A 17,614-nucleotide genomic window follows, 5' to 3' on the forward strand; every position below is an offset into this window, starting at 1 on the left:
ACAATAGAAAGTTGTGCTTATCTTTCAGTATGGGTTGAATGTTGACTAACATTTTTTGTACAAATGCTAATAATTAGAAACCCACAGACTGCCCTTAGAGTCCCTCCGGGGTTTCTCTGAATCTGAACCCTCAATGATAAATAACATTTGATGAGCAACAAAGGAGAGGAGGCCTCTGAGGGAAGCAGGAAGTTATGCGTATGAGTTTTAAAAAGACTTCACAATCAGGGTGAAAGAACAAACCAAAGCAAAATGCCTCCTCAGCTATGAAAGGAACAGGGGCACTCAAGCCAGGGGTCAAGGGACCACTTAACACTCATTAAGGTAATTAGATCAACTTAGTTTATTCAGTTATGTGTCCATTCCAGCAATCTTAATTAAACATCCAGCAGGCGCCCGGCAGTGGGACGCAATAGCCCGCAGGATGTGCAGCGTAGCCCACACCCAGCAAAAAAGAGTGACAAACATGAGATTCAGGAAATAAATGGGCCAAGTGCCCTCATGGTCCATCATAGAGGGACTTAAATCCAGCCGGGGGGATCAGGAAAGCTTTCTGGTAGAAACAAGGGAAATTAAGAGAAATCTAGGTTCTCAAAGGATCTGGATATTAACTATAGGCCTGGAACATTGCAGGTGATCCACATGTGTTAAATGAATAAACATGAAGTCCCAATAAGCAAAGCATAGAAAAATTTGGAAGATTTAATCTACGCTTATGGTACTTCCTTCCTGTCACTCCACCACCCCCCTCATTAAAGCAGAGGCAAGACTCTTCGCTGCATTATGTGAAGGTTTCTACAGAGCAGAAATACTCAAGGAAGTAAAACATTCATTTCTCAGCTTCTGCCTTTCAAAGCAAAAACTTGAAACTTAAAGGAGAGAAAAGGGTTTTGACTGTGAAGAAAATGATTTTGAGTATCCAAAGCCAGAGACCTGAAGGACTCGGGCATTAAGCTTACCACATGAACAATTTAGAGGGATGCTTGTGGGTATAGGAGCCAGTTTTCCCACCTGAGAGTTGGTAAAGGTTCTACAACCCAAAGACAGGGAGGACATCAGAGGAGCTGGTAAGTGACCTTGAGAAGCTGTCCTGAAGCTGTTCCACTGAGCTGAGCACAAGGCGGCAGGGATGGGGTTGAGGAGCAACAGAACCCTCAATACATTTGGTGACTTGTGAGCAGAGAACTTGTGCCTTACTTCCCAGGGTCCTAGCCAAGCTCGCAGTATCCACCTGATGAGGTGCAGTCAAAGGACGGGGAGGAGAAGCTGGGATTCTGATGAGCCTAAAGAAGGCCTACAGTTGGAAGAAAAAGGATGTAAAGTGCCATGACAATAGATTACTCCTACCAGAGGGAACCTTAAACATCTCAGCAATACCAGGGTCAATAAATGACAACAACCAGACCAGGAGCTCCCACCCATTGACACCATGGAATTATAAAGACCTCCCTGGAAATTATCCAAAGCCCTGGGAAGAGAAGGAAAACCCTGATTCAACTAAATTTATCCTGATTATATAATATCGTTTGTTTTACAAGGTCAAATGCAGGAATAAAAATGAGATTATACTAAGTCATAGAAATATAAAGAGAGGCATTTTTTGTTTGGGGTGTGTCTTTGTTTTGTTTTTTTCTGCATGCCTCTGTTTATAGTCTATGAAATTTCAGCCTACTACAAAAGTCTAACAAAACCTTTTTTTTTCCTATTTAATTGGACGGAAGTTACAAAGTAGAGAAAGGTTTATAGATGAAATGTCAATTTTTAAGTTGATGAGAACAGACTGGCAAAATGCAGGTCCAGATAACAACCCAGCTGGAAATAATTAGAGTACAAAGTAAATGATTTTGATTTTGATCCCAGAATCCGGGGAGGTGGACTTTAAGTACTAAGCTTGAAGACCAGGCTGCTCTGAAGATCAGAAGCGCCAAGTGAACAAGTAAATTGACAATCCTGAGAGGTACTTGAATGGGGGAAAAGGTTTCTAAGATCAGGAAAAGGCCCAGCGTGAGGCTGTTTCTACTTATTTTTACTCATGACAAAACTTAAGTAGTAATTGAAAATGGCTTAAATTTAGTACAGAAGGCACCACAATAGAAAGTTGTGTTTATCTTTCAGTATGGGTTGAATGTTGACTAACATTTTTTGTACAAATGCTAATAATTAGAAACCATACATTTAAGTTATTTTAATATAGGTTTTACATAGATGAATGAAATATAGACATATAATATATAAGATAGACATTATATGTAATGTAATGCCATTTAGTATATGTTAGAAGAAGATATATATATAGAATAAAATCATGCATATATGTGCCTAGACTTTTCATTTAACATATCTTTGGTTAATCTGGCCTGGGTGAGCCTAACTATTTGATCTACACAGTCTAGGTCAAAGAGAATCATAACAAACCAAAGTAAATGGTGTATACTGAGCTTCACCTTGTTTGCATAATGAGCTTCAGAAGCACTCACTAAACAGGCTGCCTGCCCTCAAGAATACACAAAGAACAAGTTGCTGGGGTATTCCTAAAAGCTAGCTGTCAGTGGGTTGAGTTCAGATGAGTGACTAGGAGAAATTGGAGAAGGGCCCATGGGTATGAGGATCCAGATTCACTGGGCAAGTTCATCAAAATGTCTTAAGGTCAATAACATTGGAGGATGGCAAGAAGAGAGAGGAAGTCATATGACGTATCAGCAGCTTTACAGAATGCCAAACTACAGGGCTGCAAGGTAAACTGAAATCCACACACCAGTGTGATGGACATCACATTGTTTCCCCGTGGGTATACATTGTGGTTATACTTCCACAAACTATTGAAAAGGAACATTCTTATCGCTGTTGCATTTGCCCAGTTCCTACAACAATACCTGGTACAGAACATGATTTGAATTAAAGGTATTCAAAATTAACTTGAATTGGTTTATTTGAATTAAATTTCTTTTTAAAAAATCACAGACAGGACCTAAAGCGAGACCTGGAAATGAAGAACTTAATTCCTGATCCTACATCTCGTGGAAATATTTTTCCTACTTTACAGCCAATTATAAGATAGAAGTAGATCATGATTCCTAATTCTGCATTTCTGTCCAGGGAGAACTGTTCTATTATCAGGTTATTAGAATAGATGTAGAGTGATGAAAACATCCTTCAACCTTCCTCTTACTCAGCATGAGGGGTTGAGGGAGTAAATGTCAACCAGAACCATCAGGAATCTCAAGCTCACACTGTGCAACCAAGAGATCTTTGCAAACCTCAAGAGATCTGCAATTTGGAGAAAGGAATATTACTGGGCCCAATATTACAGGACCAAGGCCCTGGCTTATTAGGAAGCCACCTCTGGTCTGGAGGGAACTATGTTACCATAGGTCCCTGAGACCAGTGGTCTCCAGAGTCGTCTGTGAGGACACTTGAGGGTGGGATATCAATACACATGATTGATTGGGGTACCAGAGGGATGATTAGGACTTCAATCTGCATTTATTTTCATCTTTAAAATATAAGATAGAAATTAGGGTTGTTAATATTAAATACACAGTTTGATGATATTACCCACATGCCATTTATGTTGAGAGTAGGTGCTGAAAATATGTTTTCGATATAAGGGTGAGACATGATGAAACTGTGAGGATCACTGGCTTAAGCTTTACCAGAATTCCTAAAAGGTGTAAAAGAAAGGAGGAACTATGGCTTCTTCAACACCTTCTATGCACCAGATGACAGGATACCATGCTTTATCTCATTGAATCTCCACCGCGACCCAATGAGATAGATGTTACTATTTCTTTTACATAGTGGAGGAAATAGAGATTCAAAGTTTAGTATCTTGCTCTGGGTTACAAACCTGGCCAGTGTCGGTGATGGAATTAAAATCCTAGTCTGCTTTCAAATTGTCTGCTCTTTTCCTTACACAACAATGTCTAAAGAGCTGCCAACCCTGAAACTAGCATTTACCAAGGCACTAAACCCCGCAGAAATGGCTCTTGTATTAAGATAAATTTCCCATAGGAAGGCAGACATGGTAAGCTCTTACTCTGTAAATAATGCAAGGTGGCAGAATGTCCCTAATTTCACCCTCCAAAGTCTATACAAAACGGTAAATTCTATGAGGCATTTGATTCATAAAAGTGATTATTCTTATTACCGAAATAATTTTTAAGAAGCAATAATATTCTGTTCAATAGAAAGAGTAAGCTCCCAGTAGATCCATTGTACAAATTTGGTAGATATTAGAAGTGTGTGTGTGTGTGTATAAATGAGAGAGAGACAGAGAGAGAGGAAAGAGATATTACAAAGGCTTAGATAAATAATAACAAAGTCCAGAAATACATAAATAGTGGAGATTCTAAATTCTCCCAACCTCCAACATTTCCTATCCTCTATGACCTATGAAGTTGGTTTTGTTTTTTTTTTTTTTGAGGGAGATTAACCCTGAGCTAACATCTGCTGCCAATCCTCCTCTTTTTGCTGAGGAAGACTGGCCCTGAGCTCACATCCACACCCATCTTCCGCTACTTTATATGTGGGATGCCTGCCAGAACATGGCTTGACAAGCAGAGCATAGGTCTGCACCCGGAATCCAAACAGCGAACCCTGGACCACCAAAGCGGAATGTGCAAACTTAACCACTGTGCCACCAGGCTGGCCCCCTGTGAAGTTTTAATTGATCAGAAAACACCTCTGTAAACTATTCCTGCAGTTACCTTGGTCAGTTTCACTTCCAGCACGTGGCTGCCATGGATCCGACTGTCGAAATGAGCCACCTCTTTGGAGGAGGACTTAACCTTGGCAATGATTTTCACGTAGGAGAACACGATCACAGCCGTTGGGAGCAAGAGGCAGAAGAAGAGGATGTTCAGGATGAAAATCTGGCCCCCTACCGAAGCCTGGGCCAGCCACCAGTCCAGGGTGCACGAGGTTCCGAAGGGCTCAGGCACGTAGTCCCCCAGACCTACCAAGGGCATGGTGGTCCAGAAGGAAGCATAGGCCCAGATGACTGCCAGGCAGATGTAGGCGTGCTTTCTTTTCAGCCAAACCCCTGGAGGCGGAAGAGAAGCATTACCAGGAAGCAATCTGCCCTCCACCCAAATACCTCCCCTTGATATGTCAAATTTCACATCCAAAGAGTTATTCCATTGGATTCTGGGAGAAGTGGTCAGATAACTGATGCCTGAGGGAGAGTGGAGTGCAAGGAGAAAAGTTCCAGAGCTTGGGCCTTTTTCCAAGAATAAAATTGCAGGTGATTTCACAGGGATGGTTTCTCTAAGCATCTGGGAGCCTTGGGAGGGAGAAGTGACTAAAGCTGGGGAAAAGGGGAAGTAAAAAGATGAGAGGATGCTGAAGACAATGGAGCATCTTATGGAAGCATCCCGAATGATCTTTGAGATCCTATCCAATGGCAAGAGGCCAACTGGTAGACTATAAGGTCCAAGCCCAAAAATGCGTGTATCAGTGGATCATCCAAGATGGAATCTTTGGGGAAGGTGAGAAATAATAAGACATTGCTAGTGTCTTTAGAATACCCTTCCTCCTAAAAGCTTTTGTGTCTCTCATCTCATGTGTCTTCCTAAGCACTTGTCGAGCGGGGGTTGGTGGGCCGTGATTACAACTGTGTGGTGTGTTGTTAAAGTAGTTGACTCTGCTTGGTGAGAGCAGATTTTGAATCTTCAACCATTATTAACACAATACTCACACTCACACAGCCATAGCGGGAGAGGTAGAGAATCTAGGTAGATTATATCATGTTCTGCCAAAGTAATTTTGTGAAAACACTTTTAGGAAAACAGAAAAAGAGCTTTGTTTTTCAGCACTAGTTTCCATTAACCAAAAGAGAATTCCAAGAGGAAGAAATAGTGCAGTCATCTAAGAAAAGCTGAAAAGCACTAATATCATTTTCTAAAGTTCAGCACAACCACGGAAGACAGGTCAGCCTGATCTAATGCTGCAGCCTACACGGCAAATTACTTTCACACCCCACTTATCACCTCGAACCAAAAGGGCCAGAGAAGTGATTCCTGACTACCTGGGTTTTGTGGTAGCAGAGAAGAAATAGCAAAACATAGTCAATAAAAGTCAGATGATTTCTTCAAGATAGACTCTGCTTAGTGCCAGGTGAGGCTTGGGAAGCAGTAGGGCCTACTTCTTCTCATTTCTAGTATTTGACCCTCTTCATGTAACCTTTCTAGACGCCGGTGTTTTCAGCAGTAAAATGGAGGAAATAAGAATATATTGCTTACAGATTTTGATAACTATTAAATGAAATAATGCACGGCTTGTCCTGCAAACTATGAAAAACTACATTAACATGAATTTTTACTCCTGTGTTTGTCTCACTTAGCATTAATAAGAAATACGATGGATTGTTTCTACTGTCTCTATTTTTTCAAATACGTGGCGTTTTGTATCTTAAAATGCAAATCTCTTGAGCCCAACCAGATAGGGGTAACAATCGTGTTGCTACAGTATACATCAGCTCTTGGTTATCCGTCATAACGGATAAAACATTGGCATGGATAATCACATATATTTACAGGAATGTGCATAGGCATACGTATAAGCATTTATGGTTAGGGTTACTTGGTGAGGTGTTTTATACTTACATTCGAGTATGGTGAAAGGCTGTCAAGTACAGGAGGGAGTAGATTAGTAGATTGGTTCTGTGTTGCTCCAGAAGTCAGAACTAGGACCAATGGGTGGAGGTTACTGGGAGGCAGTTTTGTCTCAATATAAGGAATAACATTGTAACAATGAGAGCAGACCAATCAGAGAATGGGCTGCCTTGTGCAGTAGTAATCTCCCCGTCACTGGTCACTGGAATTATTCAAGAAGAGGCCAAGTGGCTGTCTGGCAGGGATGCCTTAAAATAGTTTATCACGTTACATGGGAGAAAGGTCTACACGTCCCCAAGTGACCTGCTAATTACAACATTCTAAGACACTGTGTGGAGGGTTTAATAGTGCTTCAAATCAAATGATGAAACCATACTATTGAGAATCAGCCTTAGAAGAGACTGGAAAATATATACAGTTCCCATGTGGAGTTATACTCTGCAATGATTCTAGGGGTGGGCAGTTTCATCTCTTTAATTGACACAAAGGCTGAATTCAAGAAAATATTTAAAAAGCAGAAACATCAAGGTTTAGGATTCCTCAAATATTCCCAGAAAGTGGAACTTTTTGTCTTCTCATCCAAAAAATCCATAGGAGTATTTAAAATCTATCTGGTATGACCAAAAATAAGTTGATAGAAAGAATTTGACTCTGAAGTCATCCAGAATATTTATAATTGTATATTTTTTACGTATTGGAAATTTTGATTCAAGCTATTTCTATTGGCAATTTTAAACTGTTTAGAAAAAAGATGCAAATTAAAAAAAAAAAAGTGAGTGCTAGATCTTGAAGACAGTGGTCCATGACCTTACCCTCCCTATGTTTGGTTTCCTTGGAGTTTGGGACTGTAAACTTTCAAAATATAAAGGAAAATTCTACCACATTGAGTGTGTCAATTGCCTTGATCTCTTCCACCTCAGGCTCCAGGCCATGCTCTGTCCCCATGGTCGTAACCACTCTAATCGACAGATTGATGAACAAAGCAGCTTTATCCAGACGGAGCAATATGACTCCCTGGTCGCAGTAGATTGTCAATATTAAATTTAAGGGCCCAAATGCTTCTCTTTCTGGTTCAATAAATTCCCAGAACCCCAAGAAGCCAACGTACTACAAATTTATTTTTAACATTTAGAATGTTCTAATCATTCAAAGAGAAAACGTTAGCTTCTGAAAACTTGTTTATTGCTGGCTCACCCCTCACCCACTCCCTTCGTCACTCATCTTTCTACCTGCCAATACCACAACAAGAATGTCTAGTGGTAGGTATTTCTGTAGGTGTGTCCTTTCCCGCAGGCACAGCTGCCCAGCTCTCAAACTTGGAGGTGGACCTTTTGGAATTCCTCCTCTCGGAAATCATGGGGAGCCTTACTGCTAAAGGAGAATCAGAAACATCTTTTCATACAATGACGCTTACTATGTGGGGAACCAGCTAAACACCTTGGACATAACATCCTATCAATGCATTTTATTTCTTCTGTTTGCATGGCAAAACATGGGAGAAGCTTACACACTTTATACAAGGAAACCATACTTTCAAAAGCATTGTGGCCAAACACCAGACTTTCCTATAAAAGCAGTATTAAGTCTTTAAACATAGGTTAGAACAAGATAGGCTATAAACAGAAATACTCTTGGTCCCTGAGGTTATTAGTAATCTTTGTTACCTATGGGTAGAATGCATACAGCGCTGACAAATCACCTAGCTGTAACTATCAGAGAATGAGAAACCTTCCAACTTACCATAGGATAAATAGCAGATTTTCAGGTATCGATCCAGGCTGACAGCAGTCATAGTGATAAGACTTCCACAACCAAAGAAAAATCCAGCCCATCCATACCAGCGGCAGCCAATCCAGCCAAACACCCAGCGGTGACAGAAGCAAGAGATGATCGTGAAGGGTTTGCCTACAACTGGAGCACCAAGCAGTTTGTCAAGAGATGTTCCAACAGTTGAAATTTACCCACCTCCCTCAACTCACAGTTGAGTTATAGCCTGTTCAAACCAGAGAGATGGCTATTTTCGTAAACATTAGGTTCAATTTGTTTACAACCAGACCCAGGTTTCTGAGATTTAAACTATTTATTCCTTCAGCCTCCATGTGTTTTTGCTTTTGTTTTCACTTTCTAGAAAGCATCCTTCCACTTTTCTTCACACCCTGCACCCTCCCCATTCAGCCATTGTATTCAATCTTCACCTGCCCTGAAGGGAGAGTAATGGCAAGCTCTTCAAAGTCTCTATCTGATCTAGCGAAGGAACTTTCTCTAAACTTAATGCATTAGGAAAACCAAGTGACTGATATTCACAGCCTGCAGGGGCCAGCCCGGCCCCGCCCCTCCCGGCTGTGTCCCTTCCTTGGCATACAAAGGTACACACAACTTCCTGTTGGTTAGGCAGTTAACGCACGCTTCTTGTATGCCTTCTGTAAGCTAGGCACACGTTTCCTCTACTTGTCTAGACAGCTAGTGCCGTCCTCCAACTTACTAGACTGCGCACCCTCACATTCCAGCTTACTGATCCTACTGAGTCTGACCCCATTGCCAGTGAGGAAATTGAGTGTAGAAGAATTAGTTTTTTATTCAACAAATACTTATTCGGTGCCTGTTACGTAACAAGCACAGCGAGGTGCTGGAAGACTAAGTGGAGGTCAAGCCAGACAAGTTCATTTTGTCATAGAGAGAGCAGACAAAAGGAACACATAATTTGTAATATGAGATAAGATATGATGGCATGGTAGGTAGTGATTAGTGTTGTGAAGAAAAATATAGTAGGGGAAAGAGATAGACAGAAATTGTTATTTTACGTCAGAGTAAGACAGGAACCAGCCTAATGAGACAAGGCCATCTGCAAGCCCCCAGGCCTATCAACATTGGCCCTAACCAGTCAGCAGGCTAGGAGAATTAGATAGAGGCCACCAAGATCCACATTCCACAGCCTCGGGACTTTCCTGGGCTTACACACGTGACCTAGCACCTTACACAGTGACTAGTCCGCTGAAGGTGACCCTAGCTCCATTAGCATAGTAAAAATCACACCCGGGGTGGAGAGCTAGCATGCTAATGATACATGTGTCACATGAAGTGGTATGTTGAACAACAGCACAGGCGCAAGGAAAGCCCCACCTCTACACGCTGTGACAAGGCGCTCCTCCCCAGCCTTTGCCTAACAAAAGCCCCACAATCAGATCCCTAAGGAGCCAGTCACCTGCCCCTTTCCTTTCCGCACTGGCTTCCTTGTGCTTCCCATATGCACAAGCTAAAACCTTTTACTTTTCTACTCCCGTTTGTTGTCTCTCTTGATTTCTATCCTGGGGGACAATAAGAACCCAATGTGCTGGTAACAAGGGGATCAGGGAAGACCTCTCTGAGAAGGTGACATTTAGGCAGATGTCTACATCAGTGGTAGAGACCCAGGCAATGTCTAGAGGGAAAACGTTCTAGGCAGAGGAGACAGGAAACTCAAAGCTTGAGCAAAGTGTCTGCTCGGTGGGGGCTAAAGACAGCAAAAGACAAGAGGAAGTGACTCGGATGGAGTGAAATGAGTGTCTGTTGTGCCTGAGACCCACCAGCAAAAGCTATTTTAAGCTTCCTTCTGGAGTGGTGATTTGTTGAACCTAGAATGTGTCTCTCTCCTCCACTTCATGGAATGCTCCTGAACCCAGCTGCATGTTAAAATCACGAGGAGTTGTTCTGTTTTGTTTTGCTTTGCTTTGTTTTGATTTACTTTAAATATCGGTGTCAGGACTCCTACCCCCAGGGAGTCTGATTTAATTTATCTAGAGTAAGCCTGGTTATCAATATCCACTTTTCTTAGCTCTGCAGATGATTCCACTACATATAGCCAATTGAAAGCCATTGATATTTAAACAGCAAATATTCGTTGTGTAGGTGAAACACCTGGTCTCTAGAATGTGCTTCTGCAAGGTGCTTATAATAGAATATAGTTGACCAAGAAAAAAATAATACAGACATAAAAATTTTCAAGGGGGGCCAGCCCCGTGGCCCAGTGGTTAAGCTTACACGCTCCGCTTCTGCAGCCCAGGGTTTCACTGGTTCGGATCCTGGGCGCAGACATGGCACCACTCATCAGGCCATGCTAAGGTGGCATCCCACAACTAGAAAGACCCACAACTAAAATGTACAGCTATGTACTAGGGGAATTGGGGGAGAAAAAGTAGAAAAAAAGAAGATTGGCAACAGGTGTTAGCTCAAGTGCCAATCTTTAAAAAAAAGTAAGGATTATTGGAAGGGAACAGTGTATTAGAGATACTCAGAAGTTGAAAAAAATGATCTAGGTTCATCAGAGAGAGCTATCACATAGAGGAAAATGCTTTCTTGGTGAATTACTCTAAAGATATATGCAGAGAAATGGAGTGATATGTGCAACTGTAGGGCAGACTTGCTTGGTTGAAAGCATTTTCAATGTATCAGACCAATTAAAGACTTTTATTCAAGCGTAGTCTAATTCAGCCTTAAGCATCAATCTGGTATTACTCATCGGGGAAGCTGGTGGCTGAAATGGCAGGTTTCATTCAAGCATTTACATTCAGTAACAGGGAGAGAACCATTAGGAGTCAGCAGGGAAAGCTGACCATGAAAGCTATCATTCCTGTTGCGACACCGCCATCGTGTGGCAACAGCCAAAGTGGCAGCCATTTTGCAGGCTCACGAATTCCCTGAGTTCATCTTGACTATTTTCACAGAAAGTGGCCTGACAGGATATACTCCTGTTAATGTGCATGTGTTTCCCATAAGAACTCATGACGTTTAAGCCTGTGTATACTGAGTAAACCCTTTCTAAATAACCAAGACCATCCAAACTCTCAATAAGAAGGCAGCACGTGGACTGCTGGTGATAAGTAGGGACCAAATAGATAGAGGCTTATTATTAAGCTTTGTTTTTAGAGATTGGCAGTGGCAGAAAAGTCCACTTATGAAGAGGGAAACAAATATCAGAAAACATTTTTAAAGGAATCCTTTTGATGGGAAACTGCTAAAAGTTTTCCAGTGGAAAGAGGAGCTGATGAGTTTGTTCCGTTCAAACTCGTTTTCTCCAACTCTAGTAACTTAAGAATGTATGCTAAAGAGCGGAATGTTGGGATCCAAAGACACATTTGGGTGTATGTAGGCTACCCTGGCATTTTATAGACAAAAACAAAAGGACATGACTTACCCCAAATCATTCATATTTGTAAAAATGAATTACAGTTAAAGAGAAATTTTATTTCAACTCCTCCTTGCTGGGTTTTCAGAGAGACCAAAAAAGCAAGAAATAAAACAGTAGTTCTTAATTTGGGGTTCACATTAAATTTACCTGGAAATTCTAATTTTAACTAGCTGATTTTTACTAACTGATGCCCAGGTAACATTCTCAACTAATTAAATCAAAATTTCTGGGTATGAAACCCAGCCATGAGTATTTTTTTAAGTTCTTCAAGTGACTTTTTTGTGCAGCCAAGTTTGAGACCCACGGAACTGGAAGCTTCCTATACTTGCCACCCATCTCCAAGCCTCAGTGAGATATATCACTATGTTATCACACTTAAATATGTCATTAACAGGGCAGCTCATCTATCTTCCTATACTCACCTCTTGAACTGTCTTCAGCCATCATTTACCTTTTAAGACCTTACCCCCTTGATATTTATTGTAGCAGATTTCCATAAGGATGGGAGAGGTGCAACAGAGTTTAAAACAGTGATCTGGAGCCTACCTGTAAGTTTCTGTTTTCTGAATCATTTAGCCCCCTACACCTTGAGGTGTCTAAGATATCACGTGTTATTAAATTGTATCCTTGGCATTGACATACCCAGCACATAGAAAGGACTCAATAAACGTGAAATGAATGACCTCTTTAGTCAGACAACACTCCATTGACTTACCACAAAGTCTGTAAAGATGATTTGTGAAGGGAGGAACAAAAGGCAATGGGGTAGGGATATCTCTGAGCCAGTGAGGACTTTAGAATGGGGCATCGTTCAAACCCCCAAAGAAGAAACAGCATGGTTGTTACCTGAAATCCCCAGATCACAGATTGCTAAATTGATAGTCATTATTTCCGCGGGTCTCAGCTTCTTCTTTCGTCTAGAAGACATATAAAGGACATACCCATTTCCAAATGTGGACAGAATCCCTACAAGGAAAAATATAAATTCCCATCGTTAAAACTAGGATTTAGAGTTCACTGGACTATGAAACACTTCTCAATTTCAAAAATGGTCACCATAGATTTAGAGGGTAATGAGAGGACTCTAAATAAAAATCTAAATTAAGAAGATGAAATAAAAAGCATGAGTTGTGAGTGACAGGCAAGGGATGGGTTGCCTCCAGAGGAATAGGAGTCAGGGATCATAAGACTGAACTTACCCAGAAAAAGGAACCACTAACTTCCCAGTGAAGGTCAGGAGGGTGTGGGCATCCCGATGCTGAGTTCTTGTACTGGCCCCCAGAGTGGAGTATTCCTCAGCCATTTTTGTAGAGTATCGGCTTTATAGAACTCCCTCCCTCTAATAAGTAGGGTTACCCTTGGCTCTTGATAAATTCTGACAATGAAGAGACCCAAACCAAGCAAGGTGCTTTCACTATCGCTGTGGACTGCAGAGGGAGCACCAGCATTCGGGAGAGGCAGAGGCCAGATATGGCATAACCCTCTGCAAAGAAAGGTCATCTCCTGGAGACACATCCCAGGACTTTTGCCTCCTGAGGACACATGGATGCTGGATGTCTGCAGCTGCTACTGGACTAGGTATCAAGGGGAAGTGGGTGACAATTGAGAATATGGCCTCTCCCCCTCCCACCAATGGGAGAGAAAGTGACCCTTAACCCACCAACCTACCAACAATGGTATAAGTGTTCCCATTTTTTTATATCCTTTTATTAATGACTAGTTAGCTTGGCATTACAATGAAACTGTTCAAAACTTCTTACAAACCCAGTTTAAATCCAAAAAGACCCAATCCCTACTGACTTTATTTAAGAAAAGAATACACCTACTTCCATAGCTTAACATGTAGAGTAGATTTCCTCAGGATTTCTTGCTTCATAGTGTAGCTGTGTATAAATGAGAATCTGGTACAGCTGCCTTTAGTAGTAAGGAATAAGGAGAGTATTAACAGGAGAAACCCAGATTTTTCTATTTTAATTTCTACTTCTCCACCACAATTCATTTTGGGGGCAAGGAAAGATATGTGTGTTTCAGCTGATGGTATGAAACCACCAGGAACTGACTGCATTGTGCTCTTAGGAAATTCTGGATCCCTGGAGTCAGTGCTGCCTAATGGCCCGTTAAAACCTTTTTAGCTTTCTTAAGAGAGAAGAGGAAAAAAATAGAAGAGATTATGGAGTTGTAGAACAAACCAACTAAAATGAAACTTATGTCTCATTAAAGGAAACCAGCTAGCAAGGCACAGTGGAAAATTAAAACGTGAAAACGTGGCTTGAAATATAAATAAATGCCATCTGCTTTGTATCTAAGAAGATTAAAAACAATAAGGATGCATATGCCTTTTATACACAAATCTCATTTAAAGATCCTTTGTCTTTCTACATTTCTACATCTCTTTTTTTTTTTTTTTTTTGCAGGGAAAGATTTGCCCTGAGCTAACATCTGCTTCCAATCTTCCTCTTTTTTGTTTTTCTCCCTAATGCCCCACTACATGGTTGTATATCCTTGTTGTAAGTCCTTTTGGTTCTTCTATGTGAGCCACCACCTCAGCATGGCAATTTACAGATGGGTGGTCTGGTTCCATCACGAGGAACTGAACCAGGGGGGAAGGTGAAGCAGTGAAAGCACCAAACTTTAACCACTAGCCCATCAGGGCTAATTCCTACATCACTTTTGAGAATATTGATTTTCTTACTTATCCTTTCTTAAATTATCTTTATTAACTCTGTTTCATAAGGTTCCACCCAGTGCCCAAAGCATTATCCAAAAATAGTCACCTCTCTCTGAGGTGCATATGGGTTATTCGCACAGGCAATCTTATATGTAAGGGAGTGTCAAGAGAATGCAAATTTATTTTTTAATGGTAGTTAAGGAAAACAAGATTAAGAGGGTAGAGACTAAAGGAAGGGGGGACATTTTAGATTATCAAAATCCTGAATCTTTCTGTGAATACAAAAAATAAAATCTCATATATAGACTGTTAATAAGCTAAGAATTTGGAGTAAAGAGTAGAGGGTAGAAATGGGTCTCGAATTTATTTCTCCTCCATTCTAAACTCAAATTTATCTTTTCATCTTCCAGTTTTCCCTAAGACATCTAGTATTTCTTATCTATTAGTAGAATAACCAAGAATGTTATTCTACTCTGATTCCTTAAAAGGAATCTGGGCACATTCCCACACACCTATCCTCGGAGGAGGTGAAAACCAGACATAGGACCAAGCCCGAGAGCTGCATCTAAGATGAGTCCAACCCCTCCAGCCGCCCCTGGCCTCATCCTGAACAACTGTTCTGGGATATGCCCTTGGCTCCGTCCCCAGCTCCCTGAGTCACCTGATGCTCGCTTTGTTAGGAGAGTCTTTGAGGACCTGCTCTTCTAGATCCACCTCAGCATGCCCATTTGAATATGCCTGTGGATTTTCCTTCCATCCCACACGTGGAAGTGAGAAATCCTCCTGACTCCCCCCACACTCCCCCTGGCAACCTCTCCCCCCTCCATCCTCCATGCCAGGGTGGGGATGGACTCATATCCCTCCTTATTTTGTGTCATCTGGAGAAACCGGTCAGGATAAAGATGCTACTTTTTAATTCATTCCTTGCAACTGATTGAGACAAATTCAACTTATAAGATGTTTATTTTTCTCTCTTTTCTGATCATGGAAAGTACTTATGTTTAACAAAAATGCAATGTGGATTTTACTACCAGATAGTCCCTGCGCAGACAGAGAGTTTGCCTGTTTTGTTCACTGTTATATTCCCAGCAACTTAAACGTTGGTAAGGTATAGGCACTCAGTATGTATTTGTGGTTGAAAAGACATAGGGATCCATTTCTATGACAGAATTTAAATCGGTTTGATAACGACTAATAATAAAGCCAAGGACCCAGGGAATCCCTTTGCAGCAGAATTTCTGATTCCATCTCATCCATTCCATTTGCCTCAAGTACTGACCATAGAGGGGTCCCCAGACTTTTCTAATGAGTTTTGCTACTTTCAGGAGGTTAAATGAAATTCTCAGCCAGTAATAAATAGTTGAGAGAGAGAAAGGAAGGGAAGGAAGGAGAGAGAAAGAGAGAGAGAGAGAAAGCTTGACCCAACATCTGAAAAGATTAAAGGCAGACACACCTAAAGATGTAACCCACCAGCACACTGGTTACCCAAATTTAAAAAAACATTTTTAAATTTAAGAAAAGTATTGTAGTTGAATTCTAATTGCCTAGACTAGTGCTGTCCAATAGAAATACAATGTAAACCAGAAATGTGAGCCACATATGTATTTTAAATTTTTCTGGCAGCCACATTAAACAGAGCAAATATATTACTGAATTAATTTTAATAATATACTTATTTAACCTAATATATCCAAAATGTTATGGGTTGAACATGTAGTTAATTTTGGAAAATTATTAATGAACTATTTTACATTATTTTTTTCTAGTACTAAATCTTCAGTATCTGGTGCATATTTATACTACTGCACATCTCATTTTGGAAAAGTCACAGTTCAAGTGCTCCAGAACCACATGTGGCCACCGCATTGGATAGCAGAGTCTGGAAGCAGATGTGCCATGTTATGGATTATGCACAAAAATCTTTTGACCTTGGACTGACTTCCATTTATTACCATTTATTACATTTTTCCAACTCCCACCAAAATCACTTTGTGATGCTAATGTGATGCGACTTTACTTTTAGGTGAATTAAACTCAGTGTGTCCATCAAAATCACTTCATGATGCTATTGTGATGCAACTTTACCTTTAGGTGAAGTAAACACAGTGTGTCCATCATCACTAAGGCACTGGGCTAGAGTTTTCTCAATTGTGAAAAAAGGAGGCTGAACTAGATGATTTCTAAGGTCCATTTGGAGGCTATACTCTTACACCAAATGCATGTTTTAAAAAAGTAAAGGCACTCTGTTTAAATAAGATCTCGTTATCATTAACTTTCTTATTCAGAAGAGGAATCTACTACCAAAGCAACCAAAATGAAATACAGTCTCAAGATAAATTATTTTGCTGTAAACGTTCTTTAGATTTTTAAGGGAAAATTTATCCCTAAGAATAAAGATAACAGAGTTATTTCTATGAAACATTCCTTGAACTTCGTAATGCTACCCCATCTTCTGCCTTCCTCCCTCTCTCATCTCCACTTAAAATATCCACGTAAGTGGATGCAGAATCTTTGTGCAAAATCAATATATCAGCCCATGAATTTTCCAGATGCAGCCTTTGCACAGAAAAGTTAAGGAAGCTTACCAATTATTGTTAGATAAAAGCCAGCCACCAAATCCGCTTCCCAGGAAAGTTTGGAAGCAAAAGGATCCCCATCTCGCAGGTAGTGTGGCAGGCGCTCATCCTGGGGCAGGGCAGTGTGGTTTAGCGCCATGCTGTTCTCAAGCCACCAGGCGTCTGCAAAGCAGATCGGCAGAGATCTCAACAGACCTGAATAAGCCAATCTGAACCATCTCTTAACCATGCCCCTGTTTTAAAATGAAAAGCAAGTTCCCAGGGTCATGCTTGATTCACTAATTAATAACTGGAGAACATGTTAATATTTTTGTTCAATGATCCAAATGTGTCAGTATTCAATTATTGGATGTTTGGATTCTCCAAGCCTGAATTCTCTCCTTTCTTCATCATGCTGCCCTCTTTGGGCCACTTCATCCCTCCCTTGGGTGAACAAGAGGTTGAAAGCCGAACTCCATCAATTTTACTGCTTCTTAGCAATTTTTGTAAAAGTCTGAACTAAGAGAAAATATTGTATGGAACGTATACTATATATATATATATATATATATATATATACACACACACACATACACTGTACATATATAGAGAACAT

At 40.7% G+C, this 17,614-nt stretch overlaps 1 protein-coding gene across 1 annotated transcript in view; it reads right to left on the minus strand.

Annotated features, from left to right (window-relative positions):
• The window catches only part of OPN5 (opsin 5), a 28,202-nt gene extending 11,044 nt beyond the window's left edge, over positions 1–17,158 (minus strand). Inside the window, exons 1-4 of the mRNA XM_014834646.3 lie at positions 17,029–17,158; positions 12,622–12,741; positions 8,352–8,522; positions 4,707–5,041 (exon numbers count right to left, since the gene is read on the minus strand). Of these exons, the coding sequence (XP_014690132.1) occupies positions 4,707–5,041; positions 8,352–8,522; positions 12,622–12,741; positions 17,029–17,158 (756 nt within the window). The remainder of the gene's footprint in view (positions 1–4,706; positions 5,042–8,351; positions 8,523–12,621; positions 12,742–17,028) is intronic.
• Positions 17,159–17,614: the final 456 nt, after the last annotated feature.

This window comes from Equus asinus, chromosome 8 (genome assembly GCF_041296235.1).
Source record: "Equus asinus isolate D_3611 breed Donkey chromosome 8, EquAss-T2T_v2, whole genome shotgun sequence".
NCBI lineage: Eukaryota > Metazoa > Chordata > Mammalia > Perissodactyla > Equidae > Equus > Equus asinus.